This window comes from Topomyia yanbarensis, chromosome 2 (genome assembly GCF_030247195.1).
Source record: "Topomyia yanbarensis strain Yona2022 chromosome 2, ASM3024719v1, whole genome shotgun sequence".
Classification (NCBI taxonomy): Eukaryota; Metazoa; Arthropoda; class Insecta; order Diptera; family Culicidae; genus Topomyia; species Topomyia yanbarensis.
Genome location: NC_080671.1, coordinates 101,366,540 through 101,388,945, shown reverse-complemented (window position 1 = coordinate 101,388,945; position 22,406 = coordinate 101,366,540). Strand labels below are relative to the sequence as shown.

Genomic DNA, 22,406 nt, shown 5'->3' with positions numbered 1-22,406 from the left:
CAGAGATGCCAGATTTGCAGACAAGTCTCCAAATTCGCAGACTTTTAATTTAAACTGCAGATTTTTTCCATGACGCAGATATTTGCAGATTTTTTAGTTTCGTTGCAGATATTTGCAGATTTTTTAGTTTGGTTGCAGATATTTACAGATTTTTGAATATAAAGGCTTTTGGTTACACTAGCTTTCCTGACATATTTTGTTCTTCCCAGACTTTTAAAATTATTATGCAGACATTTGAAAAAAGTACCTGGCATCTCTGGTTGTGATTCAATGATCCACAGTCAGTGAATAGTTAAAGTAAATAAAGTGCAGAAAATGTTAAATTATTGTCGAAATTCGTTATAAGACTCCCACCACTTGTTTTTGTGACGTTTTTGCAACTCGAAAAGTGTATTACAACGCTGCACAATGGTAATTATCTACTAAAAATAGATGAACAAGTAATGTCCTCAAGTGATGGTTGCCTGCACTGATAAGGATTACGCATCGAATTATTTAATAGCAGTATCAGAGCAGAATCTCCTTTGCAGGAATTATTATTATTATTTTAGCGTCCGATTCGTAACGATTTTATTGAAAATAAATTCAGTCAGTTGATTTCGCGTTGTTTTCCCCTTGCAAACCGCGTATCAACTTACGGTTGACTAGTTTGATTGCTATGTAATCGAAAAGAGGATGTTCCAGTTCCACTACACGAAATGCATTCGAAAATACTATGCACCATGCCCAAAAGATGCGTGCATCAAGCGTATCCCACATACTCAACAATGCGGAAACCTGCTACAGCCCGAGCTTTCACACCCAATTGAAATGGATGAATTAATTTTTGACTATTATTTTCTTGTTAAACATCGCTCTACATTGATCCGCAGCTGCACTCGCGGAATGAAATTTGACTCCGCATTCAGTTTGTTTAGAGATTCGAAATGCTTAGGAAGCAGTATATTGAGCGATTTCAGCATTAGCTTAGTAACCGAAAGATTCGTAACGAGATTCTAATGATGTTCTACTTTGTTGTTTGCTGCTGCTTCAGGCGCTCACACCGGAAGAGTTGCGAAAGCGTATTCCTCAGTGGTCGCTGGAATCGGATGGACAGCTGCTGCAGTATATGAAGCAAATATCGAAGGCAAGTAGCGTTAAATTTTGTAATTGCTTTCAAAATATTTTTTTCTTTGGAATGTTTTTTAGTTTGTTCTAAGTGTGCATATTGATTGCAGGGTATAACACGACCACATTTCGTAGTTTTTGTTTACATATAATCGGCCTTATTCTGCATTACGACGGATCGCTTTTTCTAACGAATGTGATTTGTATGCTCAATAACGACAGCAAAATCAAATGGGAACCTGTTTCGATCGAACCAGATTTGTTCGAAAATGTGATCCGTTGTAATGCAGAATAAGGTGGAATATTATATGTATTTGTGTATGTTCGTGTTAGAAAGATATGTATACAATCACTACAATAATCGGCTTTTTAATAGAGGTTTACTATGTTAAATGTATCATTCGCCGCATTTCTTCGGTCTGCGTTTACGTATGCATGTTATCATTTCAGAATGAACGTAACCATGCGGAGTTTACGGTTGTATACCATTTCCCAGAAAGCCATTTCCTCGAAAGCCAATCCCCAGAATTCCATCCCCCAGAATGTACCGTTCCCCAAAAAGACATTGCCCAGAATATACCTTTCCTAGAAAGCCATTATCCAGAATGCTCCATTCCCCAGAATGCCCCATTCCCCAAAAGTTAATGTTTTTATTTTTTATATATATTATTGTCTATTTGATTATATTGTTTTGTTTGCATTACATTTCTAATTTAGTATATTGGGTGTTCAGTCACAGTCAGTTAATTATTATTAAGTTATAATATGCTTTCGCAGTTAAGTATTTTTATTTTTCAGTAGGATGTTTAAAATCTACTTGTCTTGTGAATAAGGAGCTAAACAAATCTTATAAACTAACTTTTAAACTATAAAGAGAGCTAATCGTTGCAATTGAAGATTGCAACGAATTTGGTCGGAAGTTGCTTATAATACTGTTCGTCATAATTTCTTTGTTTGCGAGTCTGTGCAACTCATTTGTGCTAAACCAGGGAGGACGCTTTAAAGTCATTTTCAGAATTTTATTCTGAATCCTTTGAAGCGTTTTCTTTCTAGTGGCACAACAACTTGCCCAGATTGGCACTGCATATAGCATTGCCGGTTTAAATATTTGTTTGTAAATTAATAGTTTGTTCTTTAGGTAGAGCCTAGAATTCCTATTTATAAGAGGGTATAAACATTTTATATATTTGTTGCATTTTGTTTAGATTCCTTCAATGTGATCCTTAAAAGTGAGTTTTTTATCGTAAATTAAACCCAAGTATTTAACTTGATCTGACCACGTTAAATTCAAACTATTAAATTTAATCATATGATTATGATCTGAGAGAAGAGGCTCTTGGCTTATGCGGAAACACAATCAATTGTGTTTTTGCCGCATAAGTGGAAATTTTCCATTTTTTCAGGTAATCATTGAAAATATTCAAGCTTCGTTGCAGTTGACTGCAGATAATACGAAGACTCCTACCAATGGCTGAGATGCTAGTATCATCACAGAAAAGTGACTTTTTACAGTCTGTAGGTAGATTGGGAAGATCAGAGGTAAAAATATTGTATAGGATTGGGGCGACGCTTGATCCTTGAGAGACGCCTGCTTTAACGGGTAGCTTATTAGATTTACAATTCTGATAAGAAACCTGTAGGGTACGGTTAGTAAAATAATTTTTAATTATCTTTATTATGTAAATTGGAAAATCGAAATCCCACATTTTTTCGATATCAAGAAGAGCAACTCCAGTGGAATAGCCCTCTGAGATATTTGCCTTTATCATGTTAGTTACTCTCACAAGTTGATGCGTAGTTGAATGTCCAATACAAAATCCAAACTGCTCAGGAAGAAAAATAGAATTCTCATTGATATGTGACATCATTCTAGTTAGGATGATTTTTTCAAATAATTTACTAATAGAAGAGAGTAAACTAATTGGTCGATAGATAGATGCTTCTGCTGGGTTTTTATCTGGTTTACAAATAGGCATAACTTTGGCATTTTTCCATCTTTCAAGGAAGTAGGCTAATTCAAAATATTTGTTGAATATTTTGACTAAGTATCTCATGGTGATTTCGGGAAGGTTTATAAGAAGAATGTTGAAAATTCCATCATAACCTGGAGCTTTCATATTGTTTAACTTTTTCATGATAGATTTGATCTCATCATAGTTTGTTTCAACAATATCGTCTAGAGACAATATTTGATTTGAAACGTTTTCATATTTTTGTAAGACTTCGGTTTCAATAGGACTCACAACGTTGAGATTAAAATTATGGACGCTCTCAAACTGCTGAGCAAGTTTTCGAGCTTTTTCTTCGTTTGTAGGAAGTATGTGGTCGCATTCCTTCAAAGCTGGAATTGGTTTCTGAGGTTTCTTTAGAACCTTAGTCAAACGACGAGGACAGAGAAGGAGATTTATTTTGGTTATCTTACCAGTTGCGTTGATCCTCCTGCTGCCGTTGTTTTTTTTCCCTATTTTTACTTAAGGGAGTTTTCTTTTATTGAGGACGTCTGGAGTTTAGAACTTTGAAACCTAATTTATTCAGAAAATATTTACAAACGTTATCATAAAGCTACATGTTGCCCACGCGATTCATATATAGCTACGGGAAAATTTATCCCTTTTAGTCCAAACGTTTTTCCCTATTCTCCTATTTTACGACTTAAATTTTCTGTGGCCTTAGAAGGGCGAATTTCCTTATTATTTGCTTATATATTTGGCCCTGCCTCTTCAAGACTGACATATTTAACCACAATACAGATTATTGCTATTCAATCCTAGTCCAGTCCCGTAAGGGCTCACAAGTATGCAATTACATTTGTTCCGCTTTCTAAGATTTTATTACTATCCTAACCGCAGAACAAGTGAGAAAGAAAAACCAAAGCTAGCTAATCGGACTGCGTATGGCACGCTTATGTAAATTAGGCGCGGGAGGTCGGTAAATAGAGTGATACCTTTACTGTGTTGTTTTCATTCCATTTTCGGGATTTTAAGATCAACATCAACCTTCCCTACGCGATGCAGCGATGCATTTCTTACACAAGGCTGGCAATGAATAACAATCTCGTTTGCGCGGCAACATTTAGAAAGTTTCCAGAAAGGTTTAGAATTTGGCTGGATTTGTTCAACCTCTTTCGCGAAATTTTCATTTCTTAAGAGTGTGAATCTATGCTTAATTTCTTTTTGTAGATCCTGATAGATACATTTCATAGCAGGATCTCGAGAATTAATGTTTTCAATGATTTCTTTTTTTGTGGTGAAGCCTAAGGTTTGCGCATTACCAAATTCAAGGAACTGATGCGGTGTAAAGCTGCTGAGGACATGCCGCCGAATGTGGCCGCCCCTCGCAAGCAAACCTGTTATCTACACGTATAACCGGTTTACTCGATCATAGGGATTGGTTCCTTCTTTCAATCATGAGCAGTTTTTTGACTTTGTATGCCAAAAAATTCTTGCACGTAAATTTGTGATATTTTCCTCTGACCGGTTTATTTAATCATAGGTGTTGATTCCTTCTTTTGAAATTTCCTTGAATCTATATTAAAATCGAAATGAATGCTCGATTTGACAAGCGGTTCGGTGTGTTTTTAGCGTATTTCTCGACAAACATATGACAGCACATTTAATATCTTAAATACGTTTATTTAGGCCCAAATGCTGTAGCTTAACGAGGCCGATAATTCATTTTTTTTAAATTACATGTCACATGTTTGTGGGGGAGTTTCCAGCCTGTAATCGCAGGGGCGAGGGGAGGGTCGATATTTCGGATAATTATTGGCACTCCGATGCTGTCATGATGTTCTCTATATCATCTGCATGTGAGGTATGTCATGATGTTCTGGATAGACGGTTATCAAGAAGGGTATGCACCGAAGACTCGTGAAGCAATGCCATATTGTAGATACAGGGATAGGTTGGTGAGATTCTACTGTGAATGAGAGAGGGAAAATGTATTAAACTTGCACATCAATACTTTTCAAAAAGATGTAGATAAGAAAAATATAGGGGTGGTCAGGGCTTGCCAGGACGTCCCGGACTGGCACATAGGGTGATCTACCTCGGGCCCGAAGGGAATCTATTAGTTGGGACCTGGCAACACGGTACTCTGCGCACAGCCAAACAACATGCTCGATGTCGTGAAAGCTGTTCTCACAAACACAATGATTACTGTCAGCAAGCCCTATACGACGGAGATGCGCATCAAACGAGTAATGGTTGGACATAAGCCTTGACATCGTACGAATAAAGTCCCGGTTCACATCCAAGCCTTTAAACTAAGCATTCGTTGATACCTTCGGGATAATTGAATGTAGCCACCGTCCCAGGTGCCCATTGCTCCATGAAGTTTGCCAACTATCGAGCGTCCTCTGACGAGAGATACTGAAAAATTCATTGAAGCAAATTGGTCTTTCTTAAGTGTCGCCTTCTAATGCGCCCACCTTGGCTAAAGAGTCCGCATTCTCATTGCCCGCAATAGAACAATGTGACGGGACCCAAACCAAGGTAATCTGGTAAGATTTTTCAGATAAAGCACTCAGATATTGCACCTATTTTCCCCAGAAAATACGGTGAGTAGTTTCCAGGCTTCGCCGCACGGATGGCCTCAATGGAATTGAGACTATCCGAAACGATGAAGTAATGGTCTGAGGGCAGGGTGTCAATGATCCCGAGAGTATACTGAATGGCAGCTAATTCTGCGACGTAAATTGAAGCAGGATCATTGAGTTTGAATGAGGCAGCAAGATTTTCGTTGAAGATACCGAAGCCTGTGGACCCGTCGAGAATTGATCCGTCATTTGTTATAGAAAATATTTGGGACCACTTGTGGGCGAATATGATCCGGAATTCCATAAATCTCTTCCTTCATGGATGCATCGAAAAATACAGTTGGATCAGAAGTATCTAAAAGAGGAGCACGGTCTACGTTATACGTAGATGAATTGATGTTCTGTGCCATGTAATCGAAGTACAAAGACATGAATCGGGTCTGAGAATTAAGCTCGACAAGCCTTTCGCAATTTGCAATCACCAATGGGTTCAGAATATCGCATCGAATGAGCAATCGATATGAGAGGTCCCAGAATCGATTTTTCAGCGGAAGAACGCCCACCAGCACTTCGAGACTCATCGTATGGGTCGAGTGCATGCAACCCAAGGCAATACGCAAGCAACGATACTGGATTCGCTCCAGTTTGATGAAGTGTATGTTCGCAGCGGAGCGAGAGCAGAAACATCCGTACTCCAACACTGATAATATCGTTGTTTGGTACAGCCTGATTAGGTCTCCTGGATGGGCACCTCCAGTTATTGTACGGAAAAAGTTGATCCTTTGTTGGCACTTCTGTTTCAGATACCTAATGTGACATCCCCAGGTACCTTTAGAGTCGAACCATACCCCGAGATATTTGAATGTTGAAGCCTGAGCAATAGTTTGATCCATTAATTGAAGCTGTAGTTGCGCTGGTTCACGCTTTCTAGAAAATACGACTAGCTCAGTGTTCTCCGTGGAGAACTCGATAGCTGGAGAACCCAAGCAGACAAATTGTCCAAGGTATCTTGCAGTGGTCCTTGCAAGTCGACGGCTTTAGGACCTGTAATAGAGACCACACCGCAAGCTGCCTTAGCGTGCAGGAATTGACAAGACATTCGTCAATGTCATTCACGTAAAAATTGTAGAGGAGAGGGCATAGACATGAGCCCTGGGGAAGGCCCATGTAGCTAAATCGTGATGTCGATAAATCGCCATGCGAGAAATGCATTTGTTTTTCAGACAACAGGTTTAGCAAAAAGTTATTTAAAATTGGTGAAAGACCATGCTGGTGCAACTTCTCGTAAAGAATGTTGATAGAAACTGAATCGAAAGCCCCCTTAATATCCAAGAATACTGATGCCATCTGCTCTTTGTTAGCATATGCCATTTGAATTTCTGTTGAGAGCAACACAAGGCAATCGTTCGTTCCTTTGCCTTTGCGGAAGCCAAATTGTGTATCTGACAGTAAGCCATTTGCTTCGACCCAATTGTCGAGGCGAAACAAGATCATTTTCTCGAATAACTTCCGGATACAGGATAGCATTGCAATCGGTCGATACGAGTTGTGGTCGGAGGCTGGTTTTCTTGGTTTTTGGATGGCGATGACCTTCACTTGTCTCCAATCGTGTGGGACAATGTTAGCCTCAAGAAACTTATTAAATAAGTTCAACAAGCGTCTCTTGGCAGATTCTTCAACAAGTTGAATTTGATTCTGTCTGGCCCTGGAGCTTTATTGTTACACGACAAGTGAGCAAGTGAGAACTCCACCATCGAAAACGGTGTTTCGTTCGCGGTATTGTAAGGCGATGCGGCGCGGTAGATTTTCTATACCGGGGCGGAATCTGGACAAACCTTCTTGGCGAAATCGAATACCCAACGGTTTGAATATTCCACGCTCTCGTTATTGCTGTTTCGGTTTCGCATGCGTCGGGCCGTGCCCCAAAGAGTGCTCATCGATGTTTCTCTTGTTAACCCGTCGACAAACCGGCGCCAGTAACTGCGTTTCTTAGCTTTCATTAAATTTTTCATTCGCTTTTCTAATATCGCGTACACTCGATAACTAGCAACCCGTCGTTCCGGAAGCTTTTATACGCGGCAGCCTTCTCCGCGTACACGTTTGAGCACTCTTTGTCCCACCACGGGTTGGGAGAACGTTTTTGGGTGTTCCCGTCGGGTACTCGTTTCGTCTGAGTTTGAATCGCGATATCGAGAATCGAGTTGGACAAAAACTTATACTCTTCCTCCGGGGGAAGTACCTGTGTTGAATCAGCGTAGCTCTTCCAATCAATGTTTCGTGTGAGGTCATAGGGAACATTGATTGGTGCCGATGGTCTTGAACCAGTGGTGATTGCAATTACAATTGGTAGGTGATCACTACCGTGGGGATCAGATATTACCTTCCACTTGCAATCTAACCGTAGTGATGTCGAGCATAAAGATATGTCCAGTGCACTTGCTTGCGCAGGTGGTCTAGGAGTCCGTATCATTTTCCCTGTGTTCAGAATTGTCATATTGAAGGTCTTGAATTGTCGAAGATCGATTATCGTCGTACAGACAGCCCCACCCCGTACCGTGAGAGTTAAAGTCTCCAAGAAGCAGGTGGGGCGAGGGAAGGTGTTCAATCACGTTGGAGAATCTTCGATATCCCATCATGGCCCTAGGAGGAATGTAAATAGAAGCAATGCAAAGATCTTTGCCTTTGATTGTTGTTTGACAAGCGACAACTTCAATGCCTGGCGTCGAAGGGAGGTTGATTCGATTGAAGGAGTAGCACTTTTTGATCCCTAAAAGTACCCCTCCATATGAGTCTTCTCGATCCAAGCGGATAATGTTAAAATCGTGGAAGTTGAGGTTTATATTAGAAGTTAGCCATGTTTCACATAGGGAAAATGCATCACAATGATTGTAATTTAGCAAGTGTTTTAATGAATCAATTTTGGGGGTAATACTTCTGCAGTTCCACTGTAAAACAGTGATCAGATCCATGATTCCGTCTAATAAGTTAGCCATCGAAGGGTACGATCGCTGTAAGGAGGGGCCATTGTTCAGTCAACTGTTTTAAAAATGTTCTTACTGTTGGTAGAATAGCAACCAGCAAGCTTTTCAGAGGATCAGTAATGTTGAAAGCTGTGAATATCCAGTCCACAATGTCAGAAAATTTAAGGAATCCCATTTTAGGTTGAGTTTCTGACTGTAAAATTGGAGCACTTGGGATTTTTGGTGCCCCGGAGAGTGCTTGGAACTGCTGGTTGTATCTCAATTTCCCAAAACTAGGAGGTATTATCTTCGGATTTGTACCAGCACTTCCAGTTGATGAATTATTTTTATTTTGTACCTTTGTTTGGGACAACCTAGGACCCTTACGAGGAAGTTCAGGTGAGTTTTGATTAGGTCTTTTCCTAGAGTTTCCAAGCAGAGCCAAAGAATGCCCCTCGCAAGGATCGTTAGAGGCGTTATCGTCAGTTGGCAAGAGAGCGAATGGGTTTTCGGAGATAAGTGGAACAGCTCTTTTAAGCATTTCTGCGTAAGAGCGTCTGGAGCTATCTTTGGCGGATCGCTTCAGTTTATCCGCGCGAATTTTGTACGTTGGGCATGTCAAAAGTGCATGCGGATTCTCCCCACAGTAAACACACTTCTCAGCGGGCCTACTGCAAGTATCATCCGCATGGCGTTCCCCACATTTACCGCACCGTTGCTTGTTGCTACAGTAGGTGGCCGTGTGACCTAGCTGCTTGCAATTGGAACAATTCATGACCCGCGGTACAAATAGGCGTACAGGTAGACGAGCTCCTCCCACTTCAACGTAGCTCAGAAGTGCAGATCCGGCGAAGGTTAAGCTGAAACGAGTCTGATGGATAATAATTCCCATCTTCGATGGACTTTGAGTGCAATTGCTTGCACTCCAAAATCTTAACTGATTGAAGGTTAGGGTCCTAAAAGCGGCCAACCCCATCATTCATCAGATCATCGACAGTTAGACCCGCATCACTTACCACACCGTCGATCTCCACATCACGAGAAGGGATGTAGACGCGATACTCCAGCGTAAAGAGGCTATTGCTAACGATATCATTGGCCTGTTTCAAGTCAGTAACGACTACGTGCAGTTTATCTGACTGAACCTTTTTAATCTCGGTTACGGCCGAGTAACGTTTTGTCAGCTCCCGTGCAACAGTTATGCTGTTTAACGGGTTATTTTTGGGCCGAAAGCATACCACCCAAGGACCAGTGGATCCATCCTGGTAAACCTTGACTCGGGATGGGGGGGGGGGGCTGTGATACATTGGGGGAAGTGGATCGACCATAACATCATCTGTCTCCGAATCAGATACACGTTCCTGTTCCCCATAATATTCGTCTTCGGAGGGTGATCCTTCTGTTTGTTCCATTTTGTTGCGGGAGCAACACGCTCGACCGCACTATTTAACTTAAATCAAAATAAAAAATTAAAAACAATAATAATAAAAAATCGGTAAGAAAAGTAAAAAAACGAAACACTTCACCAGTTGGTTCCTGACGAGCTGGTAGGTGAATTGATCCTTCGTTTGTTTTGTCCGTCACCCGCGTGACCTTCACACAGTAGAGAGTTGGTATAGCTCGTCTAAACAAAGCCGTCTTTCAGGTAAGAAAACTGTTTAGTACCGCACTAATTTTTCACTACTTCGCACAATTTAACGTTTATAATGTTTATAAACGGGATAAACACCTTCACCGATATCGCAGGTAATAATTGTCACTCGCGGGACTGTTTATGAGTAGTACTTTACTGTAGCCTCTGCCACAGTAAGCACCTTCGTACTGCCGAAAAAACTAAACCACACCGGAGAGAACAAAACGCACTTGTTTCTCGGTACAACGTTCGGTTACGAATGTCAGCACATTTAATGAAAGACAAAACTTTTCTTTTTTGTTTACTACCAACATCTGTGATTGGAGAGTAACGGTTAGTCCAGAATTTCCGCTAAAAGTGAATTTTGACAGTTGGCTTTAACGCCGTAATCATATGTTCGTCGAGATTTATCTTTATTTTGCATTGGAAATGTTTCGTACGCAAATGTATGATCTTCCCGAAATACATTCGAAAGTATTTTCATACTTTATGCCAAATGGTACTTATACCGCACAACAATTCTTCGCCAATGTTAGCGGTCATTTTGAATATATTTTTAATTGGGACAACGATCGTATTTCCGATTATAATCCATATATGGCGCCACTGATATATGCGCAAGTATTCGGAATGGTTCCTGGGTCTAAAGGTTTACTAATTTGTAAATGAGTGGTTAGAAACGTGTATAGTGTTTGACGGATCGATATTTTTAATGAATTAATCATAGTGTTAAGTCTGTTTGTCTGTGCTTATGCTACAAAGTGTTGGCCATCTACCATATAATGTCTTATGCCAGACGACGTTGTGCCAAAAGATTTTATGCCGAACAGGATAATCTTGCTCAAAATTTGGTACAATTCCTGAAGTGTAAACTGGGTAGACGTAACGAGTCATTCGGCATGAAGATTCAATGAACTGCTCATGTTTGAAAGAAGGAATCAATTCCTATGTTTGAGTAAATCGGGTGAGCGAATAGATAACTGGCTTACTTGCGAGGAGCGACCGCTTGCGGCAGCCACCCTCAGCAAAATAACACCACATCACTTCAATTACTTCGATAATGCACAAAGTTTTGGTTTCACCATATAACCTTACTTATATAAAACTGTTTCATTCTTTTGAATCCTAGGAAGGGGCGCTACCGCTTCCTATGATTATTGCCCAATGTCTCTCAAAACACAGTATTAGATTCTGCAATTTGTTCTACATGTTTCCTGGACAATAGTTCTTTCTGGGGAAAACACTTTGGTTTTTTATTTTGTGTGGAATATGCAGGAATCGAAAGCGAAGAATATCGTTTGATGGAAGTGGGAACGAGTACAGTCCCGATTCGTCGGCTGGCAACAGCCTATGTCCAACTAACGAATTTGATTCGTTAGTTGGACCGACTGACAGACGCGTCCAAAACCATCCAAAGAAGACGTTAGTGGTGAAAATGCTTCTGTTCACATCCCTGATTATTTTCAGTTTGATTGTTAAGGTGATTTTGACATAGGATTTTGACATTAGGATGCTTTTTAGTTGGACAATGGTCCAACTAGCGAAGGTCCAACTAAAAAGCGGTCCAGTTAAAATGCGACTAACCAGTGAATCACGATTGTAGTAAGTTAAAAAGATCAAATCAATAAATCAATATTAATTCTTCAAAAGGGCTAATGAGATTTTTGTAAACAAACTTATTTCGCTCATTATTCCACTATCGAGTTGAATTTCATGTAACATACACATTAATCAGCATCTGTACCCTTCGTAGAATCAATTTCAAAAATTTTCTGGGTTGAAATTATAACAAATTAAGAGAAATTAGCAAAACAAATGTTTGTTTACAAATCTTGTTAGCCCTATTCAAAAGTTAATATGGAAATAATAAAGCTTTTCTGGGGAATAACTTTCTGGGAAATGATGCATTCTGGGGGATGGAGTTCTGGGCAATGGTACATTCTGGGAAATGACTTTCTGGGGAATAGTATATTCTGGGGGATTGTATTTTGGGGGATTGTATTCTGGGGGGTGGAATTTTGGGGAATGGCTTTCTGGGGAATGATTTTCGGGGGAATAGTATACAATCGCGGTTAACATATCTTTTTTGCAAAAAAAAGATAAAAAATAGAGCGTCTTGAACGTGAAAGTACAACGACGTCTAGGTCCAGAATATCATGCTTTCCGTTCCTTGGCTTATGTGTGAACTGTAGTAAAGCTTTTCATATGCCAGTTGCATCAAGAATGGACCAGTTTAACTAGCTGACTTGCAGTTCAATTTAGTGTCCGATACTTACCATGATTGGGATAGCCACAAAAGTTTCGATTCAATTTCGTCCTCACCAGTAAAAAATCAAAACTTCTGTACCACCGGGACATCAGTCCCGATCAATTCTTTCAACCGTACACGTAGGTCGTGTTTTATCTTTGAATACAATATCTAGTTGACGGTCCAGTCTGCTCTTAGTTACTATCTAGGAGAATGCGAAACACGAAAAACCGACTTAGCTATAAGGTGGTATGAACACCATTTACATAACTTCGGAGGTTAATCCTAATTCAGATCCCTAGGTAGAATAAGCCTAATTGGGAGTATTGTTCAAGCAATTTTCAATTAATCTTCGATTTTTGTTGGATATTCTGTATTTCAGAACCTTCAAGATAAGTGCAAGCAAACCCAGGACAACCTGAACCATCTGTTGTTGGAGGCCGATGAATGCCAGATCCGTTTTGCGAACGCATCCAATAGTTTCAACGGCATTCAGCAAGTCAAATTTGTGGAAAACCGCGTCAAGGACGACGACGAAAGTTTTTACTCTGTACGGGAGGAAGAGGTAGAAAAGGGTGAGAAGCACCCTTACGGCGAGATATTCCAAATGACAGTTGAGAAATCAATAGAAAGCATGTACAAATGTTTCGAAAAGGTGACCGTACAGCTGGCTAGTGATAGCGATAGCGATGACGATGATGATGACGAGGAGGCAGCTGCTAGGAACACTGTGCTACGGGCGATTCAAAAGTATCCCTATATCAGTAGACCCTTACCACATATTATTGGATCGCAGGAGTGGCGGGAGAAGTGGCACGCTGGATTGATCGATTCCGAAGAGGAATCGGAAGCTGAAATAAAGGAACAGTATTCGGATTCCAGTGATAGTGATAGGCTGTTTCCATCGCAAACAAACAGCAATCATACACCATCGGAGTCGGAAGGATCAGTTTGGGGAGTGCATTCGGAACCGAGAAGAAGGGCTCCATCGATGGACCCAAGTGTTTCCGGTGATGACACCTTATCTGTTCATTCCACATCTAGTTCAGTCAGACCACCAGGAATGAGATCGCTAAGCCAACAGAGCAAGGTTCACGTGTTGCCTACGATACAGCCGCTTAAACCACCTGCTTTATTCCCGGATCAGCCACCAGACGATACAGTCAGTGTTTCATCGAGATCAAAAGTGCACAATCTGTTTGAAGAATCGGACGAGGATGAATCTACTCCCACTCATAGACCACAGGTGCAACCCACGAAAGTACAGCCGTCCTACTTCAGAGGGAATCAGCCAGCGAGACAACAGGTTAACCTATTTTCTGATGAACCTCCTCCGTCGGTCCCCAACTATGAACCAACGCCTAAATCTTCGACTAGCACTAGTAAATCCCGACAAAGAAAACCAGTCAATCTGTTCATTGAAAGTGATGATGACGATGATTTGCTGAATAACAATCGATCGTCGAAAAGAACTAGTGTGTATCAAAGTGAACCACCGGAAATGGTAGAACCAGCGAAAAAGACAGTCAATCTGTTCGATGATGATGATAACGGCAAGAATCAACGACAGCCAGACATTGGAAAGACTGTTGGGGCTAACATTTTCGATGCAGCGAATAACAATCCTAGCGAAGAAGACGATCTTTTTGTCCCAGTGCAAAAATCCATCAACGGAAACGCTGAAAGTCGAGGAGTTCGAAGGATAACGAACCTTTTTGATGATGAACCCCCGGTGGATGACTTTGATGAAATATTTAAACCTAAACCAATATATCGAAAGCCAGCTGGTGGAAAATTGGTGCTACCTGTGCTACCGAAGGTTGGTGGTGCTGGCGAAAAGAAACTAGGTGTAGAATCCGATAAAAAAGCGAATCTCTTTAAAGACGAGAATGATGACTCAAAAGAGTTTGGACAGAAAACATCTGTTGATTTGCAACAGAACAGTGAGCCGGTGGCGAAATCCTTAGCAGAGCCAACTTCTAAGAAAATGGTTAACCTGTTTGATGATGCTGATGATGAACAGGATATTTTTGGCACAAACGTGGTCGTTGATACACAGAAACCAGTGGTGGCAATGACTTCCTCGATTTTGGAGTCCAAGCGAAGAGTAAATCTTTTCGACAGTGATGAGGATGATCCTGTCGAGGAAGCCACCAATAAGAAAAACTTTAACGTAAAAAGTGCGGAACTGGAGAAAGTAACTTTGGCTAGTCCAGCGGACTCCTCGAGTATAAGATCGGCTATTCTGAAAAAGAAATCAATTTTTGATTCAGAATCCGAGGAAGATGAGGGAGACGATTTTCTGTTTGCAAACAAAACAACGAACACAGTGAAGCATGAACCTGAACCACTCCCAAGAAAGGTGGTTGCAGTTTTACAGCAGGAAACTATTGTTAATTCACCGGTGAATGAATTTCTTGGAGCAAATACAGATACAATATCAGTTACTGGTAATCACAAATATAAACCGAAAATACCTGATGAGCCACCAGAGATGGATTCTCCTGAACTTTCTCTAGGTTACCAACCAAACAATATGCATATTTCAAATGATATTGATTATCATTTAACTACTAACAAAATAGCACTGCCGTCTGAAGAATTGAATCAAAATGAGGCTCAAATTCAGACTGAACCTGTATCGATCTTCAAAGACGACCAGTTAGCTGAAAATAAAAATATTCTAGTTAATGACAGGCTGGTTCCTTCCAGTAATGACACCAGTGATTCTATTCCAACCGTATCCGTACCGTCCGAGGAAAACTTTGATCATACCTCGACGTCAAAAAGTGCCTTAGTCTTTAGTTCAGTTGGACTATTTGACGACGTTCCACCTCCGGACGATGACGATTACGAAGAACATCGCACATCGCTGGCTGTCGATCACGCGGATGATGGTTTTCTAGGTGCACGGCTGTCGACAGAATCGAACAACTCGTCCAATGGTAATTCCAGCCGTTACTTCTTCTTGGACGACGATGGTCCTCCCCCGGATGATCTAGGAAGACACACATATAGAGACGAGGTGGATGATTACAAAGTAAATTCGCGCCTGCAAGGCATATCAAACATTACTGACGAGCGAAATAGGAACGAATTAGGTTACGCGAATATCAGTGCAAAGACGAAAATAAATAGGCTAAGTGCCAAAGTAAACATCAACGTGAATGCATTACTGCCGGGTGCTCGGAGACCTCCGCTGTTGACGGATAAAAAGGAGAGCGATGCAGCGGTGGTAGTTCCTACAACATCACGTGCTACTGATCAAAGCGAATTTGGAGAACAGCCCAAGACGCAAAATAAACAAACTGATAGCTCCACGAAGCTAGTAGGATTGAACAAAGGTCGTGCAAGAATCCAAACAAAGCGGAAACCTTCAACGCGACAGAACAGAAGAGTTAACTTCGAAAATAGTTCGGCCGTTCAGTCAACTCATCACGAAGAGCCTACGTCAAATAATGGTACAGCACGAGAGGAGGCACCTGTTAAAGAAATTCGTGTCGTAGACGGTTCCGAAGGGAAAACTCATCACGTAGAAGTAACTGCTGCCCATTTTAATGTGAACCATTTGCTATCCGATGAACTTGTTGAAAAACTCTCCCAGTCGAAAATGGATTACGATGATATTGGCGCGGACAAGGACAGTAGATCGAATCCTGTTACGACGGTACCAAAGACTACCACTTCTTCCGCATTGGTCGAACCATTATCAAATTCACCGAAGACAGATAGGCTGAAAACGCTCTCTTCTAGCAAGCTTTTCAGCGAAAGCGAATCAGACGATGATGATTTGTTCAAAACGATTAGTAAACCTAGTACGGGTTTATTATTCAATAAACCAGTAGCTGTACCGAAGCAAGAAATCGTACCACCTGCAACAATAAGTGTGCCTGCATCATCGAAAAGTAAAATTTCACAATCGATCTTTGACGACTCCGACAACGATGAAGACGGTCTTTTTGGAAAGTCTAAATCGAATACACCTGCCTTTCCCGTTGCCACTTCAGCCACTGGAATTAAGGTTACTAGTCAAAAACCTGCCAGTCAAAATAGAAGTATATTTGGATCTGATGACGATGATGATAGCGACAATATCTTCGGTGGCGCAAAGCGTAAACCACTGACTAAATCGGAGCCTCCATTGATAGCTGGTAAGGCGACGGCATCAGCTCCGACTTTCGCTAGCAAACCATTGTTCGGTGACGAGGATGAAAACGATGAGGACCTATTTGGATCGAAAAGAAGTAAGTATTTTTTAGCTTTAGCGGAAAAGTTTGAAATGAACACATTATACTTTTATAATTTTAGAACCTCAAGTGAAGCCCATCTCGTCGCAACCGGAAATCAAAAAAGTGGACAAACCGCGATCGAAAACCGTCGCTTCTGCCTACGACGATCCGTTAGCGGACTTGCTGGGGTCGTGAGTTATCGTCTTATCTTGTTACTTGCATGGTGAGCTAAACTGACGGTGCAATTCAAAATTCAGATTTAGCCGAATTCGAATTGAGCGGTAGTTCTTTGCTTGCTACTGCTGCTATGTCGCGCTTGGCGGCCGGGTGTTCTTTTTCGTTGTTCAGTTGTGTACATCCGGCTGATCCAACGAGACGGAAAACGTACGAGCAAACGAAAAATCTAGTCAAAATTCATCAGCCAAAACGAGAGGTTCTAGATACGATTTCGATTGTGCACTGCTAGGTTATGTGTTAATTCGGAACTTTTTGTGTTATGTTTTATCATTCCATTATAGCATTTTCTATTATTTGTATGAATTTCATCCTTTGATCGAGTTTAATCTGTTCGTACATAGTTTGATAGAAACAACGAACGAAGACCGTTTCAGTGAAAGATATTCTAGTGAAGATCAAACAAATAGTTTTCTACTTTCGGATTCTCCACGATTTTTTTATGGGTATAACAAATTGACGGCTCATAATATTTGACATTTTCAAACCGAAAACAGTACCTAACATTGAAAAAGTCGTTCTTATATTTTAAACTCATGCTGACGGATGTTTACCACTTGTCGCGGTTCTATCACATTCGTCCGAAAGTCATTTACCCGAATGACGTTCGCCCGAAAACCATTTACCAGAATGAACCATTTACCGGAATGTCATTAACTCGAATAAACCATTTACCCGAATGCCATAAACCCGAATGGACCACTCGCCCAAATGTCATTAACCCGAATACCACATTCATTCTAGTTTAGAGACTTTAGTGATAGAGATCCGATTGTTGCCGCTCACCGAGACCCCACGATGTTCTAACGATCAGCAATGGTTTAAAGGTGGAAACAGCAGCAGCAGAAATCCAGTGGTGGAATAATTTCAAACAATTCTTTACAAACTTGCCTTCCCATGAAGGTCGATTGAAGGACAATTTTCGGTACTCGAACACGAAAGACGTTGGATGGTTTACTTGTTATATTGGACAAATTTCGAAAGCAACTGAACAACTGCACATATAGCGAGACTCTTTTTATAGCACATTAAAAACGATTGCACGATGCCAGTATATCAGCTCCGTCCTCTGTGTTAGGGAAACCCTGGCTAAGCAAGCAAATATTGAAATGAGCTCCAACACCGATTTTAATACGGTTTTTTGCTAAAAAGGTGTATTTTAGCTTAAATAAACCAAATCCGAGAGCGGAAATGTGAAATTTTCAACGAAAGTTAAATAAACTGAACAATAACAAGTGAGTTTATGCAGCAGAGTTAGTGTGATGCGACTTGGCCGCATATCCGAGACCAAGGATCCGAAGCGGCGCAAAGCCGCTGAGGTTCCGTTAGACGAGGCGTTGATCCACCCGTCGCCGAAGTTATAAGCAAACGTATGATCCTCTGGTTTGCCCAATTTACTCAAACATAGGGGATATAGCTAGTTTAAAGCCGACTGAGCGGCAGCGAAGTCGGATAGTGCACCAGAAAGCAATGTGGCACAGCCACATTAGTCAAGCAAACACTAACCAATGTGGCTACGCCATATCGCTTTTTGGTGTACTGTCCGACGCCGCTGAGGTTCCGTTGCCAACGCCACAAATGCTCTTCAGATGCAAACTGATGCATATAGGGCGCAGTTGTCAGCTCTAGCGGTGGAATCTCCTGATAAACCGGACAAAATAATAAGAAATCTTCCGGAAACATCGTCAATCGAGGTAAATATTTAATATGATGTTCCGTTAACAAATTGCCGTGGACTTGACGGTGGACTCCAGACTGCAAATTTTTATGCTTAGGGATTTGTAGCTTAGAGACCTTAGATTCTGTTGGTCCCTAGAATCTAATAGCAACACGGCGCGTGCTTCAGGTGGTGGATAGAAGCGAAGGGATACCCTGACGACTGGCAGATTGAATTATTTTTGCTATCAATTCAACTAGATCCAGACCGATGCAGTATCCTATAGTTGATGGTTCATTACATATAATCTAAATTAAATATCATTCAATTTGCACAATGCATTAAAACTTAAGGCAATTTGCCAAAGTACTCGGATCATATCAATTTAAACCCAAATCTAAAGTAAACATCGTTCGATTGCACAATATATTGAATTTAAAATTGAAGTGAACTATCCAAAGTATTGGGACCATATCAAATGTTCAAAAATTGCCTAGTAATTTTGAAGAACCATCATCCACGCGAACCAAATCGTCAAATTAAGTGGCTATGTTCCCAAATATAAGCAACTTGGAATACTTTTCTTCTTCTTCATTTGTCTGTTTTTAGTTTACTTCTATTAGTTTGCTTTTCCACTACTCATGTAAACCAAAAAATCAGTCAATTTATACGCTTCTACTTAATGTCTTCATTTTTTTCTTTTCATTCGGCATGTTCTTTTTCCTTTTATCACTATATCACAGATAACAGACGTTTAGGCTCGATTTGAATCGTGTGTAAATACCCGCTACTGAAATTCCGAATAAATCAGACGCCTGAAACACGTTTGGCAAACGTTTGTAGATGGCGCAGTGATCGATACAATGCAGTTAGAGTGCAGCTGTCAAACACGTGTAGCAAACAGTTTCGCAGATGGCAATAGTGAAACACGGATTTCCAACGTTTGTCAATTTGAAAGTTTACACAGGTTTTTGAAGAAATTTTGTTCTAGCCTAAACGTCTGTTATCTGTGACTATATCTTAATTTAGATTCAATAATAACACTCACGAACACAATCCATTGCATATTCTCTCATATACACTCATAAAATCTCATTCAAAACGTGCAGCGTTTGTAGCCTTCGTAATAACACAAACCGGGTCACAAACGCGAACATGCGATCTCGCCAACAACCCACCGCTCGCGCGATCATGAGTCGGTCACTTAAGGATGTCCCTGCCCTCGTTCTTCGCAGCCTAGATTCATGTCTTCAGTTGGACCAATAAAAAAATGAGGCTCATATTCATTAGACAACACATTCCATGGAGACGTGACCGGGAACTCTAGTGTTATGGGGGAATTATCTTGTAGTATCTTCGTCGTACACTAAAAACTAAGCAGCAAACTCACGGTCCGCGATCATTTAAGAACACACGCGAATATGCATGTGGCAACACAGTTACAAAATCGAATTTATACATGCGAAGTCACATACGTTCTGGGCATACGCGACAAACACGTGAACATACAGGCGCTTGAGCTTTTCGCGATCTTCCACGCACATCTACGGTTGCGGTCTCACAAACTTGATAAAACCACAGGATAAAATGAACTTTTTAACATTTATAAATTGGCATCACATAATCACAAAATACATACATTAGCTATCAAACCTTATGGAAAAACATATTGTATTTATTTCTGAACAGCCAACAGTAATACTGTTCAATGTACCTTTTCATCACATTCTGCAGCGCAATTATTTGTCAAGTATACATCAATCCATTAACCCTACCCTAACCCACACCCTGCTCCTCGCCCATGGCGTTTTGGTGGCCCGCATAGACTATTCTGCCATTACCCCTCCTATCATCAGCCTTGGACTGACTCGCGCTCTCATTGCCCCATCAAACGCTGCAAAATGAAAATGAAATATGATGTTCCGTTAACAAATTGAATCAATTAAATTAGTAATTGTATCATGCATGGTAGAAGTCTATTTGGCATAACGTCGTTAGTAAATAGTAGCTCAAAACGGTTATGTGGCGAAGCTAGTGTGATGCGGTTTTCCAACAATTACTGAGGTCGAGGAACCGATTGATTGGGGTTGATTCCTTCTTTCAAAACAAGATCAATTTCTTAAATCTATATACCAAATAGCTCTCTACATAATATTGGATTTCGAGGCAGCTGTGATAAACGTTGCTAGAAGAGTTTTTTTTCCGGTGCTGTCCTTCACGGATGATTCTTCCATCTAAACCAATGTTTTTTTTCAGAAAACTAAAACAACTTGGTCATCAAAATAATTCGGAAACTCGCCGAATACAACTCATTTACGAACAAGTTGTTGCCTTGGCTTTCTTGCCCCATCAAGGTATTCTAATGGCACTCGATGAATTGAAGAAAAGTTGTCCAAAGGTTCTCGACGATTTTTTGGATTACATTAGTAAAAATTGTTATTTGGGTAGGAAGGAAGCTAACCAAAAAGTTTCTCGATAACCGCTCTTTCCCCCCGGTTCGTGGTCAGTTTTCGAAAATGTATCGAAAAAGATGCCTATGACCACCAATAATGTTGAAGGCTGGCACAATAAATGGAACGGTTTGTTAAGCCGTGGATATCCTACATTCTATGGTGTGTTGAAGCAGTTGCAGCTTAAAGAGTAAATCCCTAGTACGGATGTTTTACGTACACTACAAGCGGTACCAACAGCTAAAATGTCTAAAAAACTCACGAAAGGACCTAAAACTGGAACCCCTAGTTAAATCATACAAACCAAGTGGTTGGATTAACTATTTGACTGCTATAGCTTTAGTGTTAATTTCTTTAGCATTAAATGTAATAAAATTTGTATTTCAGCTTAATAAATTAATTTTTTTTGATTGACATTTCGATGTTTTTCGGGTATATAGAATTCGGGCGAATGGCATTCGAGTTTATGTTGCATTCGGGCGAATGTCTTCCGGGTGTTCGTGGCATTCGGGTGAATGACATTCGGGTTTATGTGACATTCGGGCAAATGTCCTTCGGGTGTTCGTGGAATTCGGGCGAATGGCATTCGGATTTATGTGACATTCGGGCAAATGTCATTCGGGTAAATGGCTTTCGGGCGAATGTGATAGAAACCTTGTCGCGCATGGTTCGAAGTTCTGGAACTGATTTTCCAATTCATTACCACACAAAATGAGATCCAAGCGTTGCATTTTCAATTAACATTAACATTAATTTACGTGTTATTTCGTTTATTTGTTGTATCTTTGTGGTAGCTTCACCGCTCTGCCCAAATGGCAAATGTTTAAACCAATTACATTTGAGGATGGACAATATTTTAGTAAATTCATTCATTTTTTGAATTAGTGAAGTTAGTGCCAATACTTTATTTAAGAATTTTTTGGTGGCATCGAACGGGAAAACAGATCAAAATGGTGAGCTAAATTATGTGAAAAAAAATCCCACAGAAGCAGGATCTGAACCTACGTTATCCATGGCCTATTTTGGCATACCATTGCTAATACGGTAATCATGAGCTCTTCGTGGGACGTCATCAAAGCCCAAGGATACCATAAGGGTTTGTGGATTGGATCGGAGACCCGTGAATTGCAGGTTCGAAACCTTCCTCGGGAGGATTTTTTCACATAATTGTTTTCGTCGAACTTACTATTTCGATCTGTTTTCCCTCGTCAAGCGGAAGACAAGTACCGTCGTCACACTGTTAAAAATACGCTGAAGTCTGGTAACAGTGTTCTGACGACCATAGGGGGTTCTCCTGAACGGTAATCGCAGGAGAGAGTTATTGCGTAGAGCTCGAATGGGGCCTTGAAGA

At 40.7% G+C, this 22,406-nt stretch overlaps 1 protein-coding gene across 1 annotated transcript; it reads left to right on the top strand.

Moving 5' to 3' along the window:
• Positions 1-262: 262 nt before the first annotated feature.
• LOC131679025 (WASH complex subunit 2) lies at positions 263-17,254 on the top strand. The gene is made up of 4 exons (XM_058959541.1): positions 263-411; positions 1,034-1,126; positions 12,868-16,729; positions 16,794-17,254. The coding sequence occupies exons 1-4, from the start codon at positions 409-411 to the stop codon at positions 16,907-16,909; spliced, it is 4,074 nt and encodes a 1,357-aa protein (XP_058815524.1). The 5' UTR covers positions 263-408; the 3' UTR covers positions 16,910-17,254.
• The last annotated feature ends 5,152 nt before the right edge of the window (positions 17,255-22,406 follow it).

What these genes read in the sequence shown, in the direction of transcription:
- LOC131679025 (XM_058959541.1), top strand. An exon ending in ATATGAAGCAAATATCGAAG is followed by an intron (nt 1,127 to 12,867) that starts GCAAGTAGCGTT and finishes TCTGTATTTCAG; the next exon opens with AACCTTCAAGATAAGTGCAA. An exon ending in CCTATTTGGATCGAAAAGAA is followed by an intron (nt 16,730 to 16,793) that starts GTAAGTATTTTT and finishes TTATAATTTTAG; the next exon opens with AACCTCAAGTGAAGCCCATC.